Genomic DNA, 24,972 nt, shown 5'->3' with positions numbered 1-24,972 from the left:
CCATACCTGCTTGATACCACTAGGTGGTAATACCGTGCACAGGTTCCCCAAAAGTGTACAAGGCTCAATGTAAAATCCAAAGTGCTCTATTAGTGGTAGTGTGAGTGAGCAGCCTTAGGCTCAACACAGAGGAGCGCAAGACATTTATAGCACAACAGTGATCAATAATGGACATACGACTCAAGAAGGAGATCCAGACCAACTTTAGAAAATTATACTTTGTACGTACTTTATTTTAAGACCAAGATCTTCGCAATGAGGTAAGTATGTTTTTATTTAGAAATACTTTTCACGTTGAAAAATCGACACTTAGAAACTTTTCAACACAGTTCAATGTAATTCTATGGGGAAAACAGTTTTGCGGTTAATGAGGTAAGTACGCAACTTACAATTCCAGTCTTCGAGACCAAAGGTCAGCAGTGGGCAAGGGTCAGGTAAGTATTAATACTGCACCACGAGCCGCACTCAGGCGATCTGGGTGCGGAGGTCAAAATTGGTGTTAGGCCCAATGCATTTCAAAGGAGACTGGGTGCCCTTGGAGCCACGCTGTTTGTAGGTAAGTGGAATGGTTGCAGGGGCCAAGCTTTGGGTGTTAGGCCCAGCACAGGTTGGGGGGTGGGGAGAACACAAAGCAGCACCAAACATACAGCAACAGCAGCTATGGGGCGGCCGGGTGCAGGGTGCAAACACAGCGTTGGGCACCTGATGCAATCCTATAGAGTTTCTTTTTTTAGAAACAGGCTGCAGGCGTCAAACAGTAGAGTCTAGGCAGAATACCAGTGACAGCATAGGTAAGTTGAGGTGGTGGGGGGGGTCACAGGAGAACCGCTGGTCGAACTTACCCAAGCCTGGGGCCTACGGATGTAGGGGTGCCTTCAGGCGTCGGAAATCATCTTATCAGGCTGGTTGCCAGAGAGGGGGGGATGGGGTGGGGGGCATTCAGATTCACTCTGCAGTCGCAGTCGTGGGGGTCAAGAGCGGTCGGCCAATGCTGGATTTGGAGTCCTGGTCATTGGGGAGACTTCACTGGGAATTTGGATCACTCCAACTCGGGCCGCGGATCCACCTGGATCCGGAGTCTTCGTTGTTGGCTTCTTCTGGACAGGTCTGCTGCCCAGAGGAGATTAGCGTCTTAGTTGAAGGCAGAAGTCCTCCCAAGGGTGTCAGAGGCCGCTGGCTTCAAGACAGGTCAGAGGTTCGTCAAAGCAGGAGACAGGCCGGTAGGGCTCGGGCCAAGGCAGTCTTTAGTCTTCTTTGTAGGGTTGTCTTCTTTCTTCATAGGTCATCGCAGATCTAGTTTCCAGGTCTGGGGGAGCCACCGAAATACTAGAGTAAGCGCGTTTTAGGGGAGTAGTAACTGGGCCAATGGGCACCTTACCTAGGGTGACCACACCCTCTATTATGCCAGTCTCCTGTGGGAGGGGGGCATAGAAATCGCTGTTCTATCTGAACTCAAAAAGAGCTCTTTAAGCACAGAACAATTCAGGTTTTTGCGACCAACTCAAAAGAGAATGAAGTCCTTTTCAAGAGGACGGAATCCCATCACCCACCGAGGTGGCATGCTTCATCATCTGGGATCTCCTCTCAGTTGCAAAGCCTAGTACAACCAAGGGCTACAAACCCCTCACTGTTAAAGGGCTTCCCTCTCTTTTGAGTGGGTCACAAAAGCCTGTATTGTTCTGTGCTTAAAGAGCTCTTTTTAAGTTCAGATAGACCCGCAATTCTTTTTGTTGTGATAGACTGTTGACAGTGGGAATTTGACTCGTGCAGGTCTTTAAATTTGTCCCTTCGGCCCTCTGTTTTGACCGTTATTTGTATTGGAGGGGGGCATAGACCTAGCCCTGATTGGAGGGGATCGCCCTATCTTAAAGATGACGAGGACTGAAAGATAAGCTTCACCTCGCTTCCCCCACCTTAGGGGTGGAGTTGACAGAGGAGGGCACACCTCTTCCCAGGATGTGCATTGTTTTTGATCCCAGAGAGGATTCACTCTCTACCCACAGGTGGTGGCTGGCTGCTTACAGCCGGTCAGAGACCACACCAGGGTTGTTAGGTTTGCAGGGGGCACCTCTGAGGTGCCCTCCGAGTACATGGTACAATAAATCCCACACGGTCATCAGTGTGGATTTATTATAAGGAGTACTTTGCTTGCAAACACTACTGTGTTCAGCGAAGCCATCAGGGTGCTGTAGAACTCGAGTTGTCGAGTTTCCAGCCCATGTACTCTCTATGGCTTCCCTGGTACTTACAATATCAAGGAATGGACTCCAATATTGCAAGGGTATACCTGCTCCTGCAGATATGCCCTCACTTGTGGTATAGTCCACCTTGCCTTAGTGATGTGATGTCTGCCAGAGAGGTGACTTACCTATGCCTTCAGGCAGTGTTGGATGGCATGGCACCCAGGCAGTGTTCTCCTCCCTTACAGGGGCATGCAAACTGCAAGGGGGCAGAGGCACGGTCCCAGTGAAGGGGCGCCTGGGGACCCTCTTCAGCTCCCAGGCCCTGGGTACACAGGGTACCATTTACTAGGGACTTACAAGAAGTAGAGGTACGAACTGGGGATTTGTTTTTAGGGAAGAAGCACTAGCACAGGAGACCTGATTGGCAGGCACTCTGTGCACTACAATTGAAACTACATCCAAACCAGGCAAAAAGTGGGAGTGTAACCATGCAAAAGAGGCACTCTCTCACAAAATATATACATACATACATACATATAAACATGCACATACCGGAGCTTCTTTACTGCATCCTCGTCTTGCTCCACGATCCGTGGCTTCCCTGCCAAGCGTAGGGAGTATGTTAAATCCACCACCTGCTTCCAGCTGAAATAGGTAAAGGATGAGAATTTTTTAATACAAATAATAAGACATTGGATACGCTACGCTGATATTGGATAATTACGCTGATATTGGATAATTGGGGACTAGAGTTATGATCCGGAAACCCCAATGAACTATCAATAAATGTTTGCTAGTCATCTGGTTAACACAGAATGAACCTGGACATCCTTCCCACTGCTCTTCAGTCTCTTTAAGAACAAGTTACTTGTGTGGCATCTTTTTGTCAACTGGGAAAAGAAAAAAGGTTCTTACCCGTAATCAGTGTTTTTCAAGTGTTTAGGTTGTAGACTCACTTGTATTGAATTAGCACTAGTTTGTCTAAGTTTGAAGGTTCTTGGGTGTTGCCCATGATAGTGCAGAGCCCCTCATGACACAGTCATCCTACAGACCCCTTGATTCTTATTGTATTGTTCATATAACTTTTTTTCGAGATTTATCAGTTAATAGATGCAACACAGCTATTCTCACACGTTAGTGTCCTAGGGAACAAGCATCACATAATACATTTGGATGTCTTCAGGCTGAATGACCCATAATTCTTAGTAATTCTATTTGACAGTTTTTGTGCATCAATTCCTCTACCTGCAGGAGTAATAAATGCAACGTAAAACCTTAAGTAGGTGAAAGACATAATTAGAATAGTATGGTGTATACATCCCCATGGACCCGAGCCGGTTTACCAGCACAAATCACATAGATGGTCTCATGACGTTTAAGCAATGCTCAACTCTTGACGTTTCCAATGAGCTTTACAGGCATAGGCATTTCCCCAAAATTGAACCCAATTACTATATACCACCTATTGCCATTGTTAATGTTTATTGGAGGTCTACACAATGCCAGGCGATTTCGTCTAGCAACTTAATTGAAAAATTATAAACCAAGTTCTATTCCTATCTTCCGAAACAAACGACTGTGGGCATTTGAACCAATGACAATCGCCATGTGCTCCGAATTGTAAACGTAGGTAACATATTGCATGCTCCCAACCTCCTCCCTCTCACTTCCCACCTCATCCTGATTTTTGCAAACGAGCCATAGCTGGGCCTTAACCTTCCTACCGTGGCATGAACTGCACCTCAAGAAATTCGAGGGGAACAAACAACGGTGCTCCTTGTAAAGCGCTCCGCTGCTCATGGAGTCAGCTTTGGGTCACAATAAATAGTTGGTGTGAACTTATGTAGATATGCCCAGTGGAAAAATACCAAAACATCCTTAATACCTTAACACAGAATGAAGATGTGTTAGTGATGCACATCCCATGGGCAGATTAAACTTTACCAAGAAAAAATCCCACAGCCAGTGTAGTGCATTCTCTGCACAATATGACACCATTAATGCCTGGATGATAATTTCAAGAGCTGTGGCATAATGCATTATAGGCAACTAAGGAACAAAAGAGCATGCGTTGCATCTTATTTACATTTTCAACTGTCACTTGATTACCATATTCAGACTACGTAATTGGGGCTGCCACTATTCCAAGACAAAAATACCTACCATGTGTTTTTGTTTTAAGAGTCTGCAAAGTCCCGGAAGTAATATTAAATAGAAGTGCACATAAAAAATATTTTTTTATGACAAGACTTTCCTGTCTTTGTTTGATTTAATTAAGAGTCCGAGATCATCAACACAACTCTACAAAACATTTAAAAGTATTTTCTATTTATATTTGCTGGTTGACGTATTTACAGATGGAGGCTATTTGTGTACTGTTGTGACATCAAAATATAGGTGATGTCAGTAGAAACCCGGTCAGGTGGCATCCCTATATGTGAGAGATCTTGGGAGTACCAGGAAACCAAGCAGACATAGAAATGGCCTCAAGAGATGTGTTTAAGGTACTTTCATCATGATAATCTGACAAGGAAGACCGACATTGGTGTAATGACCTTCCATCACCCTTTAAGCTCCTCAATGCACTTACCCTGCGGTGCTCCAAATGAGACGAAGCGGTTTAATAAATATTGAAGGAACTTTCAGACATGTCTCTTTTACTGATAAGTTTACATCTAAACTTATTTGCCCTTAAGGCAGGGGCAAAATCATAAGCCAGTGTCTTTCTTTTCTAAATAATTGAAGCTAATATACAAGTGCTCTACAGCGAAAATCTATCTACTAACAAACTATTTGTGGTGACTTTAGCCTAAATCCCTCAATACATGGCTGTAGAGGCCCTATGGGAGCATATAGTTTATTAAGAAGCTATACGACCTATGTTACTGTTACTAAAATATAATGCTAAGCAGGCAGCTTCTGACAAAATGTGACAGATGCCTGCTGAAAGAACAAAAGGGAGTACTTTGTTGCTGCCTATTGCACAGTATGGCGGATGAATAAACCAATACACTTTTTGAGCCCAAAGTTTACCACAAGTGTGATCTTTTCGTATTGCGAACATCAATAGTATACAAACTGGACTAACACTTAACTGCAGCTCTAGATAACAAGGGGATCAAATATGTTTAAAGGAGACTTCCTGAAGAGCAAGTGTTCTGATAATGCAATTATTCACACCAACAAAGCAAATAGGGGGCACGCCTTCTTTTTTCGTGCTAATTTTTGGAATGGAGACTGTAGGAAGCTGGCTCTTTGTGTAATATATAAAATATCTGTTTTAATGTGTAGGGAGTCCAGGTGGTCCCTTATGAGTGGACAGGGATGTGCTATGCAATCCCAAAGTGCTCCATTAGGGGAGGGGTAGTGTGGTCGAGCAGCCTTAGGCTTAACGCAGAGGAGTGCAAGACATCTGCAAATACACACAATGATCAATAAAAGACAACACAACCCAAGAAAGAGATCCACACCAATTTATAACAATAGCAAGTATCTTTATTTATGTTTAGGCATCAGAGAAAAAATTGGTCAGGTAAAGTACGTTTTTAAATATAAATTCTTTTCAATTAAAAAAGTGGACAAGTGTAATTTTATAGTTCTGCAATGTCATCGTATCTAAGGAAGAACAAGTTCTGCAAACAGTAGACCTACAAGACCAATCTCCACAAGTTAAGGTGAGTGGTGGGTAAGGTCTAAGGCAGCACCAGCAGTACACCACCAGCTGTATAAGGGCAGCCGGGTGCAGGGTGCAAAACAGTCAGGAACTCAATGGTTTCTATGGAGATCTGTCACTGCGAAAAGAGGCTGCAGGCTCTGGCTGGAAAGCCACTAGGGCTGAACCAACAAGGAGGCTTAGGCCTTGCAATCACTCGGGATGTAGGGAGACCCTTGGTCCTCTTCTCCACGGTCCAGAGGAGACTGATGCAGAGGGTGCTTTAGGCATTGGGTTTTCTTACTGAGAGCAACATGGTAGAGGGGGGCCTACCTGCAGAGGGGCGAAACCACGTTGGACTCTTGCTCTGGAGGGCTGGGGAACTTGTTGACACCATTGGCTCACTTCAACTTCGGCCAGAGGCAATAGGTGCAGTAGTGACTTTGGGTGTCAGGTTTTGGCAGTTACGGAGGCCTCAAAGTCTTCTCTATCGGAGTTTCTTGAGAACAGGTCCGTCTTTCAAGGGAGATCTTGAGTCTTTTTCGATGGAGACATTCTTCCGGTTTCTGGAGTTAGCAGCTGGAGGACAAATAGAGTTTGGCGAAGTTTTCAACAAGGGACGCAGACAAGCCGTCAGGGTTGGTTTCAGTTCAGCGACTTCTTCACTCCTCACAGCTTCTCTTCATTGTCCTCTTGCTTCTTAGGTCGTTAGGATCTTCTTCTCTGGTGCCAGCGACTCCCCTAAATACTGAATTTAGGGGCGTTAGGCGAGTGTAGGGTGGTACCCAATGGGCTACTGACCCTTGGGGTCACTACGCCACCTATATGACCACTTCCTGTGGGAAGTGGGCATAACTCCATTCCAGAATTCCCAAGTATGCCATCACAAAGATGGATATTTCTAAAAACCATATATATATATATATATATATATATATATATATATATATATATATATATATATATATATATATATATATATATATATATATATATATATATATATATATATTTTTTTTTTTTTATATATAGCGCAAACTTGACCTGAAGGTATCTGGTATCAGAGCGCTTTACACGAGCACCAGTTGCGAAACATGAAGACACATTCATTTTTGTGGGGCACAGGGAGATTAAGTGATATGCCTAGAATCCCAGGATGTTGCGCGTCCTGCAGAGACTCAAACCAGGTTCCCCAGATTTGAGGTTGACCGCCCTAGCAGTTAGGTCAACTCCTCTCACCTCAGTTTGGCCCGCCTTAGGAGTGGTACTAGTCCGGAGGTGGCACGCCTAACTGACTAGCTAATTTTCCCACCTATCGAGTTGCCAAGGGGGTCCTGCACAAAGGGGGCAGCATCCTTTCTTGTGAGGGGATCCAGATTTGCCTCACAAAGACGGCAGCTCTTTGAAGCTTGCCGCCCCAGGAAGGCACATCCACAGGCCATCCTGTGGGAGAGGGTGTTACACTCTATTCCCGGAGAGTTTTATGTTCTGGGCCTCCTGAGAGCAGAGGCTCTCACCCTAGGAGGTCAGAACAAAGTCTCAGGTGGCAGACTGGCAGTAACCAGTCAAAGAGCACACAAGAGGCTGGTAGGTTTTCAGAGGGGACCTCTAAGGTGCCCTCAGGGTGCATGTATTGGTAAATCCATCACCGGACTCAGTGTGGGATTATCAATACGAGATGTTTGATACCAAAACATTCCTGTTTTTCAGCGAAGCCATCATGTAGCTGGGGAACTCATTTTTATCAATGTCGAGCACATATTTAAAAATAGCTTCCCGGTCCACTTGACTGGCAGTAATAGGACTGACCGGCACATGGGCATATCAGAAGAGCATGTAGCTCTGTGTGACAGGCTGCAACTGGTGTGATGGGGCCACCAGCGGGGCTTGGCAAGCAGTGGGCAATATTCAGGACCGGGGTGCACCGCTCAGTAATACAGCTTGTGGTTTATGATGTGACTCGTCTTAGAGTTCCTTGTTGCTCACATGGGTGTCATTTCTGATATGTATGTTTCCCTCGTCTTCACTGCTTGAGTTTGCCTGCGAGAAATTGTCACTCATAGTCCTTGAAATGTCACTCATAATTACACTTACATTAAGAAAATGTCACACATAGCAATCTGAAACCTTTGCAGCTATGTTGGGGGGGGGGCTATCCTGGTTAATTTCTACAGCTGAAATGCTTTAGCTGCAGTGGGAGGCAAGGAGCCCCCTTTTCTAAAACTGAAAGCAACTATTTTGCAACTATTTACTGCAAGTGTCTGGGAATGCACCCTGTATTCAGACAACTTGCTCCTCATTCTCGCCCTTCACTTTCATGCTTACCCTGCACTCACAGCGATCACAATACCCTCACACTGACCCCCATGCACTCACACCATTCACCCTGCACTCAGTGATCACGCTGCTCTCACAATGCACTTCCGCGGTTTTCCCTGTACCTCAACCTGCAGCCACACAAGCACACTACCCACCCTGCACTCATGTGACACTTCACTCACCTGTCCCCCTCACTGCTCAATCTGCAATCTCACTTAAACAAGCCCATCACTAACCATGCATTCATTAGTCCCACTTTCATATGGTCACTCACACTGCAGTCACTCCACTTACCCTACTCTCACACTGTCGCATATCTCACTGTCCACTCCTGCCACCCTCACAGCACAGAGGGTTAATGTGCCTGCTGCAAAGAAGGTGTACCATGCAGATCAAAGAACTGAGGGGCATATGTTCAAGGAAGTTGCGGAGTGAGGCGTTTAGCAGTCATGGGTTAAAGCCTCTCTCCGCCACTTCAGAAACGGAAGGCTGCACCATATTTACAACAATATGGTGCAGCCTTGCGTTTCCCCTTACCAGTGTAGTGCCAACGCAGACACCATTGCACCATAGTTCAAGGGTGTCTGGGTGCAGGGAAAATATAGTTTATGTTCAGGAGGGGGACCTTCCTGTACATAAACAATCTTTAAATGCCATTTGTCTCACTTCCATGTGTGCTGCTTAATGCAGCACACACAGAAGTCACAACATTGTTTTTTTTTTTATTAAAGAGTACAAATACAAGGCATTGTGCTTTTTCCATGTGTGCTGCACAAAGCAGCACACATGGATGAATCAAAAATGAGGAGAAATAATGCATTTCTCCTACTTTCACCAGCTTAAGACCAGGTTTTCCATGTTCTTAATTTTAACGCTGCCTCACTTTTACGCTGCCCTTGTAAATAGGGCGCAACATCAAAATCAGTGCCTGTTGCAGTGGAACGCCCACTGCAACACCCACTGCCCACCATTTCACGCTAAGCATAGCATGAAAGAGGGCCGTATTTACAAGGCAGCGTTAAGCCAAGTTAAGTGGCTTAACTCTGCCGTGTAAAGGGGCGTGGCCAGAGACATGGCGGAGTAAGACGTGCCTTAGCTCGGCTCCCTGGATACTGCATAAATCAGACGTTCGAAACACACCATTAACCTCCGAAACCTCGATAATTTGAAGCCTGAGAGACTCCGACAGCATTGCAGCCCGACTCTCTCGGAATCCTGCCGAGGAAGAGCTGAACTCGGCACTGAGAGGGGAGCGCCGGCAGGCGCAGCGGACCTGCAGCAAGATGGCGACCGGACCGACGCCTTCAGCCTGAGGGGGACGCAGCCCGAGCCCCAGACACACGGCCCTTGGGCCCACCGCGTCTGTGAGACCTGCTTCGTGGCCCGGCCGAGGGAGAGGCGAGCATTCCCCTTCTTCCGCGCCCGGAGGCTGAGGTGAGGAAATCCGGCTCGGTAGACGCCTGCAGGGGCTGACGGAGGCCTGGACAGAGGCTTGCCGCCCGACTGGAACCGGGGAGAGTGGCGGGCGGCGGCGGAGGTGGAGCGGCAACTGTGGTGCCCGTTACAGACTGTGGTCCGGGTAAGGAGGGGGGCCGAATTGACCAGGTGGGCGGAGACTTCAATGACGTTATGGATAGGAAGATGGACCGCTCAGGGACACCACCCACTAAAGTTACCCAGACCCCACTCGCCCAGTTGATTACCACTATCGGACTTACTGATGTCTGGCGGTGGCTGCACCCGGGTCAGCTCGCATACTCCTTTTATTCAGCCTCACATAAGGTATTCTTGCGGCTGGACTACCTCTTTATGTCCCGGCAGGATCTGGCCACGGACACTACTGCAGACTACAGGGCGAGAGGTATATCGGATCACTCGCCACTGCCGATCAAAGTGGGTCAGAGACAGAGAGCGACAGGGGCCACCTGGCGACTAGATGCTTGGGAACTTAAAAATCCAACGGTCCTGAAGGGGGTACGGGTAGATGTACAAGTATACTTAGCCGAAAATGAGGGGTCGGTGGACTCAGGGGTAACCCTCTGGGAAGCCTTGAAAACAGTCATGAGAGACAGGATAATGGGTAGACTAGGAGAGCAAAGAAAAAAACTCCAGGGGGAGGTAGCGGCGGCTGAACGGGCCATATTAGACCTAGAGAGGGAACATTTGACTACAAAATCCCCCACTACCCTACGGAAACTGGTAGATACACAGCGCCACTACAGAGAGCTAGTAACGGACGAGGCTAAAACTCAGATCCTGGCCACCCTCCACCGTCTATACGATGCAGGGGACAAATCCGTCCGACTCCTGGCATGGCTCAGTAGGAAAGAGCGAGCAGCGCGATGGATAGAACACGTCCAAGATGCAGACGGCAGTCTTGTCTGCACAGATACACACATTGCTGAGACTTTCGCTTCTCACTATGAACGATTTTACACCGCCAAAGACTTGGGCTCTTGCGATGATGCTCTTAGATATATGAGCCAGGTTGAGATTCCCTCTTTGGACCCTGAAATCGTTAAGACCCTTGAGGCCGACATCACGATTGACGATGTCTCTTCAGCTAATGCTAGACTGAGATCTGGGAAGACTCCGGGACCCAATGGTTTCCCAACAGAATTTTTCAAATGCACGGCGGACATCCTGGCTCCACACTTGAGAAATCTCTTCTTAGGTGCATACCAGGAGGGGAGACTCCCCAATGACCTTTCCACGACTACCATTGTCCCAATTTACAAAGAGGGCAAACCACGGGAGGACTGCACGTCCTACAGACCCATATCCCTCCTGAATACCGAGGTGAAACTCCTGGCGACTGTCTTGGCACGCCGATTACGATCGGTGATACCGGATCTGATACATTTGGATCAGACCTGCTTTCTGCCTGACAGGGCCTCTAAATTTAACCTTAGGCGCACACACAACTGGCTACTGTTGTTGTTCTACAAGAGGTGAGGGACAGAGAACCATCACACTGGTTCCTCTCCCTAGATGCAGAGAAAGCCTTTGATGCGGTTCACTGGCCGTTTTTGGAGGGGGTACTGGAGAGATTTGGATTTGGCCCCAAGTTTCAGGCCTGGGTTTGACTACTCTACACTGCGCCACGAGCTAGAGTGCGGGTGAATGGAACTCTATCTCGGGAATTCCAGATTCAGAGAGGAACCCGACAGGGCTGCCCTTTGTCGCCCCTTCTGTTCACGCTCACCATTGAGATCCTGGCGGCCCGGGTTCGACAGATCCCGACAATCAGCGGTTTTAGAATAACAAACAAGGATACCGCCCAGGAGAAGTTGTCCCTCTATGCGGATGATGTCCTCATATACATCACTAACCCGGCGACAACCATCCCGGAGCTCTTCCGGGAGCTGGAAACTTATGGAAAACACTCTGGTTATACAATTAACTGGCATAAATCAATCCTATACGACCCTGGAGGTGGTGACCGTTGGTCAGAGTTACCCCAACAACTAATAACTACCACAGAGGGTTTTCAATACCTAGGGATTTACATCACCCTACATAAGAAACTATCGCTTCAGAGAAATATAGAAAGGGTCTCATTGAACTCGGCCGCGGATATGGAGAGGTGGAAACGCCTGCCACTCACACTCTTGGGACGTGCGGCCATGTATAAAATGATCGTTCTTCCCAAGTACCTATACGCCCTACAAAATGAATATTATTCCCTACCAGACACACTACTCCACAAGATCCATTCGGATCTCCGAACCTTCCTCTGGTTAGGAAAACAACCTAGGATAGCGTTGACCACACTTCAAAGACAGCAATATAGCGGTGGGATCTCACTCCCGAATCTGGAAGCCTACTATTGGGCGGAACACATGTCCCCAATTAATGAATGGCTACACATGCCGGCAGACCATCCCACATATGCATTGGAAAGACGTACCCTATCCACGCACATCTTATTGTACTACCTATATGGCGGCCCCGCATGTCGCACACTGCTTCCGGCAACCCTTACAACACTACATGCCTGGAACAAGGCCATGAAACGCACAGGATGGGACAGGACTCCCACTCGACAGACACCACTCTGGCACTGTGCGTGGCTACGTGAGTTACACAAACTAAAAGGTTTCAAGAGATGGGACGACATTGGTATCTCCACCATCGGTGATGTGATAGCCAAGGGGGATTTGAAATCCTTTCAGGTCCTGAGAGCCGAATTCGAACTACAGCATTCACAATTCTTTAAGTATACCCAGTTCCGACACGCTTGGAAGGCACAACATATACCCCTGTCAGGAATAGCAGAGCATGCACCATTGGAGGGGAGGCTTCTGCAAGAACAGATTCAGGGGAAAGCAGTCTCACTCACCTACAAAACATTGACCAATAACATGCTAGGGGACCTGGCGAAGCTTAGAAGCACTTGGGAGATTGAAGTAGGAACTCTTGATGACTTAGATTGGGACATGGTGTTACTGCAACCCCGTGAGCTTGCGATTAAATTCAGATTACGCCTCATTCAATTCAATGTACTACACAGAACTTATTACGACAGGGCACGACTCTATAAGATGGGGAAAATAGAGAACGATAGATGCCTTCGATGCCACAGTGTAAACGGAGATTTTTATCATATTTTATGGTCTTGCGCAGTTATTCAAACCTACTGGACCCACATCTTTTCAGAACTACAGGAAATACTGGGAGTATCACTGACACAGGAGCCTAGGCTGGCTTTATTGGGGATGTCCAATGATGTAGATCTACCTCGCCCACTTATAATCTTCCTGGTTTTGGCATTGGTGGTGGCCAAGAGAGACATTGCGAAACGATGGGGGTCCCCGACTCCTCCTGACCTGGAGGAATGGAGAAGTGGGTTGGACCTATATATGGCAGCTGAGAGGGTGACCTACAAATCCAGGGGATGCCAAAGAAAGTTCCGCAAGATTTGGTCCAAGTGGAGGCACTATCATGGACTCGATCGGGGATTGGGGGACGGTTGAACCTCTGCTTATTTTATCAGTTCACACGTGGGAGGCGAGAGGGGTTGGAGAGGGGAGTTAGAAGAAGCTTACTCATTGCTCAGTTTGCTCCTACAACTCTGTGGTGTGATGTATGCCAATAGACTGCGATTGTGGGGTGGCGGGACGGAAATAGAGGGAAGGCGGTTGCTAAATGCATGACTGTATTGTTGAGTTTTACACAAAATGCAAATAAAAATGTTTTTTTTTAAAAACAACAGAGGGGGCGTGGCTAGCGGCCATCGATGGCGGCTGAAACTTAGAGAGGCTCCGGAGCGGTGAAGGCTTCCCGCAATCATCCGACGTATTCATCCGATACCTACCAGTGCCAGACGGGGTGGTAGAGAACCGGAGTCCATGCAGCGTCCAGCGTTGCAAGTTTGGGGCTGATTCGGCAAATCTGCGACCCCTGAGCGATCGACGAGGCCCGAGAACCGGTGAGGCCTGTCAACAGCCGGAAAGCAACGGAGCCACAGTAGCCCCTGAGCCCGACCGGAAGCCGACTCCCGGCGGTCACGCTTGGCCGGAAGTGCCGGCTAGTCATTGAAGTTGCTCGAGCGGCGGTGATCCCTCCTCTCCCCGGGAGCCTGGTGACACGGGCGGAGCTCCGCGACCCCCGGCAGCAACAAAAGGGGGCCGTGGACATAACCCGAGGCCTCACAATACGCCGCACATCGGGAAAGAGGTGCCGCCATCTTTGGCGCCGGACGCGCGTCGCGTCCCTACAGTAGCGGCCCCTGCTTGGCGGTGGTTGGACCGGGGCCCCGGATACCTAGAAGGGGCTCCGCGACCTCCTTGATTTCGCCCTGTGCGGGGTGGACACCGGGGGCGCGATTCTCTTTCCCCCCCCCCCCCCCCCCTCGCCTTGCGGATGCGGCATTTAACGGGGGAGAGAGGACATCAGATTACCCACGCCTGGAAGGAAGCCCCATATTGACGGCAACGGGGCTGCGCCTGCAAACCTATTTGGACCCACAACACCAAGCTGACCGGGAGAACGGTGTACAACGCGGCCTGACCAGCGGTGGGGGAGACACTACATCGTTTGCCATTTGGGGCCACGGCACCCTACGTCCCCTGCTGTCACGACTGTGCTCAAGACCTACCATCGCGTGCACGAGCAGAGTGACCATCCGCCCTCAAGACGGACCTTACGCTTCAGAGGGTGTCTGACATGTCACAAAGAGGCCCCAGACAAAATGCCACCCAGGCCAGGCTGGACAAATTTGCATATGACAAACACTCCCCACCCCAAGACCAACGCAAGACGGGGGGGAAAACGATGGAGACGGAAGGCGCCAAGAAGGCCACTATCGAGGACGTCCTGGCGGCATTGGCGCAGGTACAGGCAACAGTGGGTGCTACAGCTACTGAGGTCACGCTAATCCGGGCAGACCTCCACAAAATGTCTGAAAAGGTCAAACAAATGGAGGTTGTCACCAAATCCCTGGTCGAAGATGTATCGGAATTGCAGACGGCAATGGAACAACTACAGACGGATAACAAACTGCTTCGTGACAAGTTGGATGACCAGGAAGGGCGCTCTAGGCGCAACAACGTCCGAATTTTGGGAGTGCCGGAATCGGAAAACACGGGAGCCATGGACCTCTACGTGGAGGAGTTGATAAGGACCAGGCTCCAGCCTAAGGGACTATCAAACTTCTTCTCGGTGGAACGGGCGCACAGGGTGCCGGGGGGGAAGCCTAAGACTGGAGGGCCACCTCGGCCAATATTGGCAAGACTATTCAATTTCAGAGACCGTGACGCCATCCTGCAGGCCGCAAGAGTGGCGCCGGCCATCCAGATCCAAAACTCGAGAATAGCGTTCTTCCCGGACTACACGGCGGAGGTCGCCAGGAGAAGGAGGACATTCTTGGAAGTCAAAAAAACATTGCGGGAAAAAGAACTACAATACTCGATGCAGTTTCCAGCCCGACTGCGTGTGGTAGCAGACAAGAAGGTGTGGTTCTTTGACACCCCGGACGCCGCACGGGACTGGCTGGAGGGATGACATACTGTGGACCGACAGCGAAAACCACCTAGACAACATCACGACCGCGGAGGGCACAACGGGACAGGCTCACAATCATCCGGCCAAAGTGGAGCAGAGGGATCGCACTCACATGGAATTGCAGGAAATGGCGGTGAAGAATGACTCCTAAACGGACGATGGCTACGATGACAACTACTGATCGTCGTCAAATCATTTAGCAGCTGTTTTTGGACTCTGGCGACACTACCCCAGAAGCACGCAGGGATGCCGCCTGCTCAGGGAGACACTCTCCCCCCTTACACGCAAGTACTCTGGTTGTGGGATGGGTAAAGCGCTCTGCTCAGTTGGGGAGGCGGGCAGTTGAAGGTCCGTTAGGCAGGGATGCAGGGAGGGGGCATTTGGGAGGGGCGGGTTTTGTTAAAGTTAGGAACGTACATGCATGGTCAAGGAAAGTAACTAGGTTTCCATATGTATTTAAGCAAGACGAGAGAGACGTCCAGGGAGACGCAGCTCCCAGCAGAGCCTTTGACAGTGGTTCAACCCCAGGTAGGGGGGGAGGACGGGGGGGGGGTGCCCCCTGTGGGGTCCTCTTGATCCTCAGTGGGCAGCAGCGCACCCGGTACCCGGGTAACACTTCCCCATCACTACACTACCGACCCCAGAATACCCCATGGCGGATATTTCAAGTCCCGTGAGGGAAGGGGTGGATGTTGAGACACAATGCCCGGCCTTGCGTGTCATGTCCTGGAACGTGAGAGGGCTGGGGGACAAGGTTAAACGAGGTTTGGTCCTTACCGCGATCAGGAGACAGAAACCCATGATAACACTACTGCAGGAAACGCATTTAACAGGGGGGGCGGTCAAAGCCTTAGATAGACGGGGATACAAGATGGTAGTCCACTCGGACTTTACGTCCGGATCCAGAGGCACCGGAATCCTGATACAGAAAAACACACGGTTTATCCCCCTACTCACGAAAACTGACGATCAAGGATGCTTCGCAGCCCTGCAGGGACAGTGGGAGGGGAAGCTTCTCAACCTGGTTTCGGTATACATTCCCCCGGCATTACACTCAGTACACCTCCCCAAATTGGGTGAGTTTATCCTGACTCTCCCCGAGGGTGAAATTATCCTTGGAGGGGATTTCAACGCAATTCTTGACACACAACTCGATAGGTTCCCTACGCAGACCCCCGCGGGAGGGATCCCCCGCCTCCAACGATTCTTAACTGCCATGGGCCTAACTGATATTTGGAGACACCTCTACCCTAGCACTAACCGATACACCTTTCACTCCTCCGTACATGGAAGTTTGTCGAGAATTGACCTCTTCTTAACCCTGGGGGACGGTCTCCAACTCGCGGAAGTAATGACGATTCACCCTCGAGGGATCTCGGATCACTCTCCACTTACACTCACACTCTCCTCGCAGACACGAACACGTAGGCGACTGTTTCCCATACAGGCCGCTTATCTCAAGATTCCCCAGGTCCGTAAAGCACTCAAAAAGGTAACGTCGCAGTATTTTACTGAAAATATACACTCAGTGCACTCCTCCGAGATACTGTGGGAGGCTTATAAGACAGTCCTGAGAGGGGAAGCCATAAACACCATCACAGGATACAGGCGTGAACGCTCCCGAAAGTTGGACAGTATAGACCTGACCTTGCAGGACTTAGCGAAGACGCACGAACAGTGCCCCACTCCCTCCGCCCTGCACGCACTGACACTGCAACAACAGATCTATAGCGACCATCTGCGCATGCATGTCAAGGGTCATCTGACAGACACCCAGAATAGGGTCTACGAGGTGGGGGATAAGGCCGGGAAACTGCTGGCATGGCTCGATAAACGGGAAGGGAATTCTAGAGGAATCCCGCGTCTGAGGGACAGAGGTGGCGCGCTGCATACTAACCCGGAGCGTATTGTGGATCTCCTTGCAGACCACTTTGAACAGGTGTACACCCCTGTCCGGGTGGTCACCTCGGAAATGGCCAGAGACGTGCTAGCACCGATCGAGGTCCAAACATTATCCCCGGGAGCATCAGGGGAACTGGAGATGGATATCACCGCTGAGGAAATACACTTAGCTATTCATGCCTTGAACCCGGGTAAGGCCATGGGGCCTAACGGGATACCGGTAGAGTGGTATCAAGCAATGCCTGAGGCCCTTGGTTTACATCTGCTAGACATGTTTAAAGAATGTCAGGAGAAGGGCACACTCCCGCCTGACCAAAGAATAGCGACTATAGTGACCATCCCCAAACCGGGCAAACCACCTGAAGAATGTTCCTCTTACCGCCCTATCTCACTGCTCAACGTGGAAGCAAAGATACTAGCCAAACTCCTGGCGACGCGACTCTTGCCCCACTTAGCTTCTCTGATACACCCGGACCAGTCCGGGTTTATGCCACACAGGAATACGGCATTGAACCTACGACGCCTACATGGCGTGCTGGCCAGGGCAGACTCGGTGACGTCCCAGGCAGTAATATTAGCACTCGATGCCAGGATGGCGTTTGACCTGGTGGAATGGGCGTATTTGTTTGAGGCGTTGTCACGCCTGGGATTTGGGCCCCGCTTCATTGCGTGGGTCAGGTTGCTCTATACGGACCCGGAAGCTAGAGTGATAGCCAATGGCCATATCTCACGGAAATTTTCATTGGGCAGAGGTACAAGACAAGGTTGTCCCCTCTCTCCCTTGCTATTTGCGATCTCGCTGGAACCCCTCGCCACGCTCATCAGAACCTCGCCCCTACTTAAGGGCATCTGCTGGAGGGAGGGTTGGGAAGACCGGCTGTCCCTCTACGCAGACGACATGCTGGTCTACTTAACTAATCCTACCGACGGAATTCCGGCCCTGTTACAGCTTTGTGATGCCCATGGCAGGATCTCGGGATATACGTTGAACTGGAATAAATCGGAACTATATGTTCTGAAGGGGCAACCTCCAGCCCTTGACCCCAGCTGCCCCCTACGGGTGGCGAGCTCATCGTTCAAATACTTAGGCATCCATGTCACCAGGGACCCTACGGAATTCATTGAAAAAAATTTGAAACCCCACGTAGATAGACTCAGACGAGACGTCAAGTTCTGGTCAGCCCTTCCGCTGACGCTCTTGGGACGGGCCGCACTTTACAAAATGATGGCTCTGCCCAGGTTCCTATATGTTCTCGAAAACACGCCATACCCGATAGCCCCCAAATTCTTTCAAACGGTGGCGGCATTGGTCTCCAGCCTCCTGTGGGGAACCCACCCTGCTCGTATCGCCCAATCAAAATTGCATAGAGGTTGGTTTGATGGGGGTATCGCCCTACCCAACTTAAAATTATACTACTGGGCAGCGCACCTTAAACCCATCAACCAATGGCTACATGCTCCACAGGGTGAGCCGGCTTTCCGAACCGACAGGGGACAACTGGGCTCTGATAGCATGTTGGCTCCGCTATACGATCACCGCAAACTTCGCTCCTTAGTGGGACCCACCAAATTGACAGTCGCGGTATGGCACGCAGCGACAGCTGCACTAGGATGGAAAGGGATAATCACCAAGCTGACTCCACTGTGGGACTCCCGAATCCTCGGTCACATGAGAAACAGCAAAGGGTTTTCGCATTGGGACACGATAGGGATCTCCACAGTGGGAGATCTTTGGGACAGAGGCGGGGTGATACCCTTCAGTAGGTTGCAGGACCTGTATGACCTCAGTGAAAGGGAACTCTACCGGTACATCCAGATAAGACACGCAACACTGGCAGTGCTGCCTGTGGACACCGACCTGCCGGAGTCCTCCCCGCTAGAGGATCGTCTTCTTACTGAATTTATGATAGACAAGGGATGTTGCACGTTCTATCGCAAACTACTTAACAATTCACCAGACCCGACACTGACATTGAAGGTGAAGTGGGAGGGCGACACTGGTGGGATGGACGAACATGAGTGGAGTGAGGCACTGGCGTCACCTAGGGAGGTCGGCATCTCCTCGAGACTACGGCTAGTGCAATTGAAGATAGTACATAGGGTATACTACACTAGAACAATGCTACATCGTATTCACAGAATAGAACACCCTTACTGCCTTCGTGGGTGCAGGGAGGAGGGTACATTCTTCCACACCATATGGGACTGCCCCCGAATTCAAGAATATTGGAAACAGATATTACGAACAATCTCGCAAACACTAGAATTGACACTGTTACCTGACCCGAGGAGGTGCCTCCTCAATATATGGGAACCTACAGATCTCTCACGGCATGGACGAATCTGGGTCACGGTGGGATTAATGGTAGCAAAGAGAGATGTCGCGCAGCGCTGGGGGGTTCCAGAAGCACCGACCAAGTCACAATGGTGTTTGAACATGGACAAGACAATGGTGACGGAAAGGGCGGTATACTCTAGCCGCGCCTGCCCGGGGAAATGGAATAAAATCTGGTCAAAATGGAATACGTACAGAGGTGAGATATGTGACCCGTTGCCGGAGGATGACCTGGACGATTCAGATGGAGAAGGGGAGGAGGGATAGTTGCATAAGCAATGTGTGAGAGCGAGGGGGACGAACACTGGAGGGGAGACACGCGCTCCTATACCTCGCGGGGATATAGGGCCAGGAATGCATGGTATTACACATCACAGGCCCACAGGCTTAGTAATAGACCTAACTCTTAAGGGATGGGACGACACTTTAGAAGGCTCTGTCATGGGACGCCTACGTGGGTTACTTGTAATTGATCAATAGTACACTACACTTGACCACAATCTTGTTCCTAATGGTTACTCTGTTTGTTTGTTTGGTTATAAAACTGGGAAATCAACAACCATTACTTACTGGCTAACTGCTTGAAATGCCACGACCTGTGCTTGGAAAGGCTATCATGCTAAAAAAATTTGTTTGATACTTCTTTGAAGTGTATGTAACGTAGCACTGACGACTTGACTGAATAATAGCGGCCGGCCCAACGGGTTGTAGGCGTTCCGCAGTGTAACTGAAAGATGCAATAAAAGTTTTTGATCCCAAAAAACAACAAAAAAAAAAACACTCTGCCGTGTAAATACGGCAATGCCCCTATCACCACCACCACGTCGTAAAAAGTGACGGTGTGGTGTCTATAGGTGCTTGTACATATGCCCCCGAGTATGATGAAACTATGAGTAGCACTATAAAAAAAATATATATGTTTGCCAGAAAGGTGCTATAGAGAGATGAGGTATATTGTTGGTGAGTGGTAGTGAGGGAATTCATGGAGAAGGAGGAAACACTCATTGTTTTGAACATTATTTGCCGGATATGGCCAGGGATATGCGGGTGGCGGTCAATTATGTAGTGTACCAGATTCCAGAAATTTTTGTCAGGTGGTGGGGGGGGGGGGCCCGACATTTAAAAAAATTCAGCTGGGGGGGGCTCAACCTTCAAAAGTTTGAAGACCTCTGCCCTACTGGGAGCGGCTTCATTGTGGTAAACAGGTTACAAATGAAGCCATGGCGGTACTAAGGTGGGACTAACAAGCCTATGAACGAATCAGAAGCCAGCATTTACAAAGGACAATGACACAAGCCAATGATAAATATTGGTGGCGTTTGGGCGGGGCTTCAAGTACATACTCCAATACAGCATGGCTCGCAGAGCAGCGCATGCGCTGCCCAGGCTCAACTTAAAAACCTTGTTCCGACCTCGAAATCTCTGTTCAACTGTATGTCCTTATTCCGACTTTCTGTTTGTATCCAGATGGTACACTGGGCATGCTTGTGATCTCATGAGTCCACAAGTGTGTCACCACATTGCATGACGCAACATAGTGGCCAGTATGCATGAGTAGCAAGTATAGAAAGTAAAGTTTTCTAAACTTTTATAAAGACTGGTATCCATTATTGGTTTTGCCAATGCTAGCACATTGTTAACAAGTATTGAAAATGCAATAGGTCTTGCCTTTGATTAAGTTAAAGCCATTGGCATTGTTAACGGTATTGTATTGTAGCCCCGAGGGGGAGAACAATAATTCAAAAGCAGAAAAAAAGCAAAGTTGGGATGAGCAACCTAAAGTGGTCAACAAGCAGCTGTCTTGGGGTGGGGGGGGGGGGGGGGGGGGGGGGGGAGAGAAATGGAATGGCAGAGGAGCAATGAAATGTAAGGAAAAAAAAGTGGAGTACGATTAGGGGGGCAATAGACAGCAATACAGAAAATGGGGCATGGTGTGAAGGAAACAAATGTAACCTATGAAGTACTAAAAGGAAATGAAAAAGGCAGTTCCCTGAATGGAAGAAGTGGAAGGAGGATAAAAGTCATCCAATTAAAAAGGATGGTAAAAAAAGCCATGCTCGATGGGATGGACAAGCACAAGAGGGAGGAAAACCACTGATTAAGAAGGAAGTAAATGAGAATGACAAGCAATTCAACCAACAATATTCAATATTCAATGGACTGACTCAAAGTCCATTGTAAGTACTTGCATTGTCCACAATTGGTCTTTAGAAAACAGACAGCTAACACACACGTAACAGAACAACAAGACAACAAACCTGTGACTAAAAGAATTCAAGTCAGAAAGACAGAGATGAAGTTAGACTTCCATATTACACGGCCACATTATACAGGTTAATGGAAAAATAAGGTACCACCGAAACAAAGCCTTTTAAATAGCTGAACAGATGCTAACATTCTGAAATGTGTGCTTGAGGCATGTTGAGGGAGACTCCTATTATATTCTTATTAATCTGTGCAGTCCCCACTTGAAGCAAGAACACTTTTACAGTCTTAGAATTATTGGGATACAAGAGTATGTCTTTTGTACTCCACTCTAAAGATGGTGGGGGTCTAGAGATTTGTAAACTGAGACACTTGGCTGGTGTGTATTACACATGTAGATGCATTCCAAATATATTTTTTTTACTTTACCTCTGGTAACCCTGCTTAATGCACTGATGTGATCACTACTGGCAGTCTTGGGTGGACTATCACATCACTTACAGTAGCTCGGGATAATTTTAACGGAACATAAATAGCTCTTATTACAGAAATGGTTGGAGACCCCTGTCCAGCTGTTAAAACTAGGCCTATATGGCAAAGCTTTGATGTTATTAGTTCCACATTGCCATGATTTGCCATGGGTGTTTAAATAGTACACAATCGTGTCTGCCATCAGCTGTCTAACACTTATGAGCCCCAGTTTGTTGGGATCACGTGTGCGAAGTGGGCTAGGGAACATGGAATAAATATTCTCCCAGAGAGAAACAACCTTCCGCTCAATAGCAAACATTTATATATTATTCAAACATTGGCCTAGACAGGGAAAAACATGTTTTCCTTCATAAACCAATATTAGGGGAGGAGTCAGTGTAGCTACTTCCTGAATAGAGAGATCACCTACTTGCTGACTGGCTTGTAATCCATGCCGAAGAGAAGCTGCTGCCTCTGGATCCGATCAGGGGAGTCCACGGGCACCAGTCGGTCCCCGCCCTCTGAATGCCTGCACAGGAGTATCCATCCTTCCTCCAGGTCGCAGCCAGTTGCAAACTCCTCCAATTGTTTCTGCAGACACAACACCCAAGAGGGATTAATGTGGGGACAGTGCACAGGCGCTTATTAAAGAAGAAAATAATTAAATGTCCTGGCTGTAGAAGTCCAGTACAACATCATTACTTATGCTGGCAGTGCAAAGGGCACAGCCTGTTTCACATAGTGGATGCACTTAAGTGGAGCCAATAAATGGCCGTAAGACTGTGAGGTCAATGAAGGGTATCGACTGTATGATCCCAATCCTTTTAATCTCTATTTGCAGTACCTCATGGTAACACTGCTCACCTGGCCAGCATCCAGGGTCAACAGGTGCTCAAAGACTGCATACTTTTACCACAAAGAAAAACCTAACAGTAAGTGGGCATGTTTAAATGGCTTTCATATCAAGAGAAAAGAGGTAACCGATCCAAGTAGTTACAAAATTTCCAGGGCATAAATTTCACATATGAAGCCACCCACAATAGACTACCGTCTATGCTCTCTGCATAAGAGCAACAATCTACATTCATGCAGCCAATGTGGCCAGGTCGATTTAGATATGTCAAAATGACCACAATTAGGAGTAAACGTGGTAGTCGCTGCTACCCTCTCTAGTCAACCGCTCACGCTGCCTTTGCTACCTCTCACATCAGTGGAGATGAAAACAGTGGGATCAATACAAACCAGAAACCAGACAGAGTTCTAAGAGCCTAGTTTGTAGTTGCCAATTCCTGGCCCTTCTGTAGCGAATAAGAGACAATTGAGGAAATAAGGGCAGGACAAGGAGTCAAACGTGATGTAATCAGGACCAAAGGCGACATAATGTATCATCATCATCAAAAAATACTTTATTTGGTTGCCATAACCATCAAAGTGTACAATAAAACATCAGCGTAGCATATTAAAATCAGTTAATATAAACATGAAAAATACATTCTTAAACGTTTGTTTCTCATTTCATTAATCATCACGTGAAACTTAGGAGAGAATAATCACAAAATAGAACAGAATGGGAAGTTACTACATCCACTGCATACGCTTGAGTAATCCTACTTTCTTAAATTACCTAAAAACAAACCGCAACCAAGGAACCTTCATAGCTCTGCCTAGTTTCATCAGGTCCCCTAAGGAGTCCCTCCCTGTACACTAGTAGCTCAGGGGATGACCAGACTCTAATCCAATAAGTTAGTGGTTTCAAATGTGCCAGATCCGAAATACTTTTTATACCTGAATCAAGCGAAGGGGGGGGTAAGAGAAATGCTGCTCGGGACAGAGATTAGTATTCTCATATAATTATTCACGGTTTCAGCAGATTCTGGGCATCAGAAAAACCCCAAACGTCGGCTCCAAAAAGTGATGCACTTGGGGATTTAGCAAGGAATGCCTAAAAGGGTGGTGAAATTGAGCAGGAATATGTCCACTTATGAAGTCGAAGATTGGTGTTAACTCTATGGGCTGTTAGGAGGGAACTTTTGTTGCTTTGGGATTCCCATTTGAACTTGTCAGACAGTTTCACTTCCAAATATATCAAAGCAGAAAATCCTCTCAAGAGGTTCGCTGGCAACGTTTACAGTGCTACTTCTAGTTGTGCCTTGACCAAAAACCATGTTTTTAGTTTCTGACACATTTAATTCAAGACCCCTTGCCGTGCAGAACTCAAGAAACTTATCAATCAGGTTTTGAAGACCCATAAGGGTTTTTGAGATGAAAAGCGAATCGCCTGCAAAAATAAGTATAGAGTGTTTTTCCCCATCTAAGACGGGAGAATCACTCTTGCATGCCTTAATCAAATCATTAACATCCAGGGTGAACAAGGAAGGGGTGAGGACACATCCCTGGTGAATCCCATGAAGAATGGGAAGGAGAGTAGTCATTTTGTGCCGGCTAACCCAACAGACATGGGCATAGTTCTTTTCATGTAATCTAGCTATGAGACTGATCAGGCTAGGGAGGCCCCCCGAAATTCTACGATAACTCTCCAGAGATTCTCACAGGGGACAAGATCAAATGCAGCAAGCAAGACTACAAAGGCCACGTCTAAATTTTGGTTGCTGAGCAGTGCATATTTTCAATATATCTGAGCAAACCTAAAGACTTGTTCAGAGGTACTTGTTTTCGCCCGAAAGCCTGCTGGGAATGGGGACAGGACTAGTTATTGATCTATCCAGTTTTGGAGTTTATGAAGCAGCTGTCTTGAAAAACCTTTCTGCAAGTTGTCTATTAGGCTTATGGGCCTATAGTTGGACTGACTTGCAGTCGTTGCCCTTCTTAAAAATTGGAATTATGTCTGCCTCCCGCCAGGTGGCTGGGATTTCTCCCCAAGCAGGAGACTAACATGGCTA

General features: G+C 48.2%; 1 protein-coding gene across 1 annotated transcript in view; it reads right to left on the bottom strand.

Annotated features, from left to right (window-relative positions):
• Positions 1 to 24,972, bottom strand: part of HECTD3 (HECT domain E3 ubiquitin protein ligase 3) — a 329,773-nt gene that overhangs the window by 288,320 nt on the left and 16,481 nt on the right. Inside the window, exons 2-3 of the mRNA XM_078671763.1 lie at positions 22,503 to 22,663; positions 2,736 to 2,828 (exon numbers count right to left, since the gene is read on the bottom strand). Coding sequence (XP_078527889.1) covers positions 2,736 to 2,828; positions 22,503 to 22,663 — 254 coding nt within the window. The remainder of the gene's footprint in view (positions 1 to 2,735; positions 2,829 to 22,502; positions 22,664 to 24,972) is intronic.

The sequence above is a fragment of the Lissotriton helveticus genome, chromosome 1_2 (assembly GCF_964261635.1).
Source record: "Lissotriton helveticus chromosome 1_2, aLisHel1.1, whole genome shotgun sequence".
Lineage (NCBI taxonomy): Eukaryota > Metazoa > Chordata > Amphibia > Caudata > Salamandridae > Lissotriton > Lissotriton helveticus.
The sequence above is the reverse complement of the archived record's forward strand: the minus strand, read 5'-3'. Positions and strand labels throughout refer to the sequence as shown.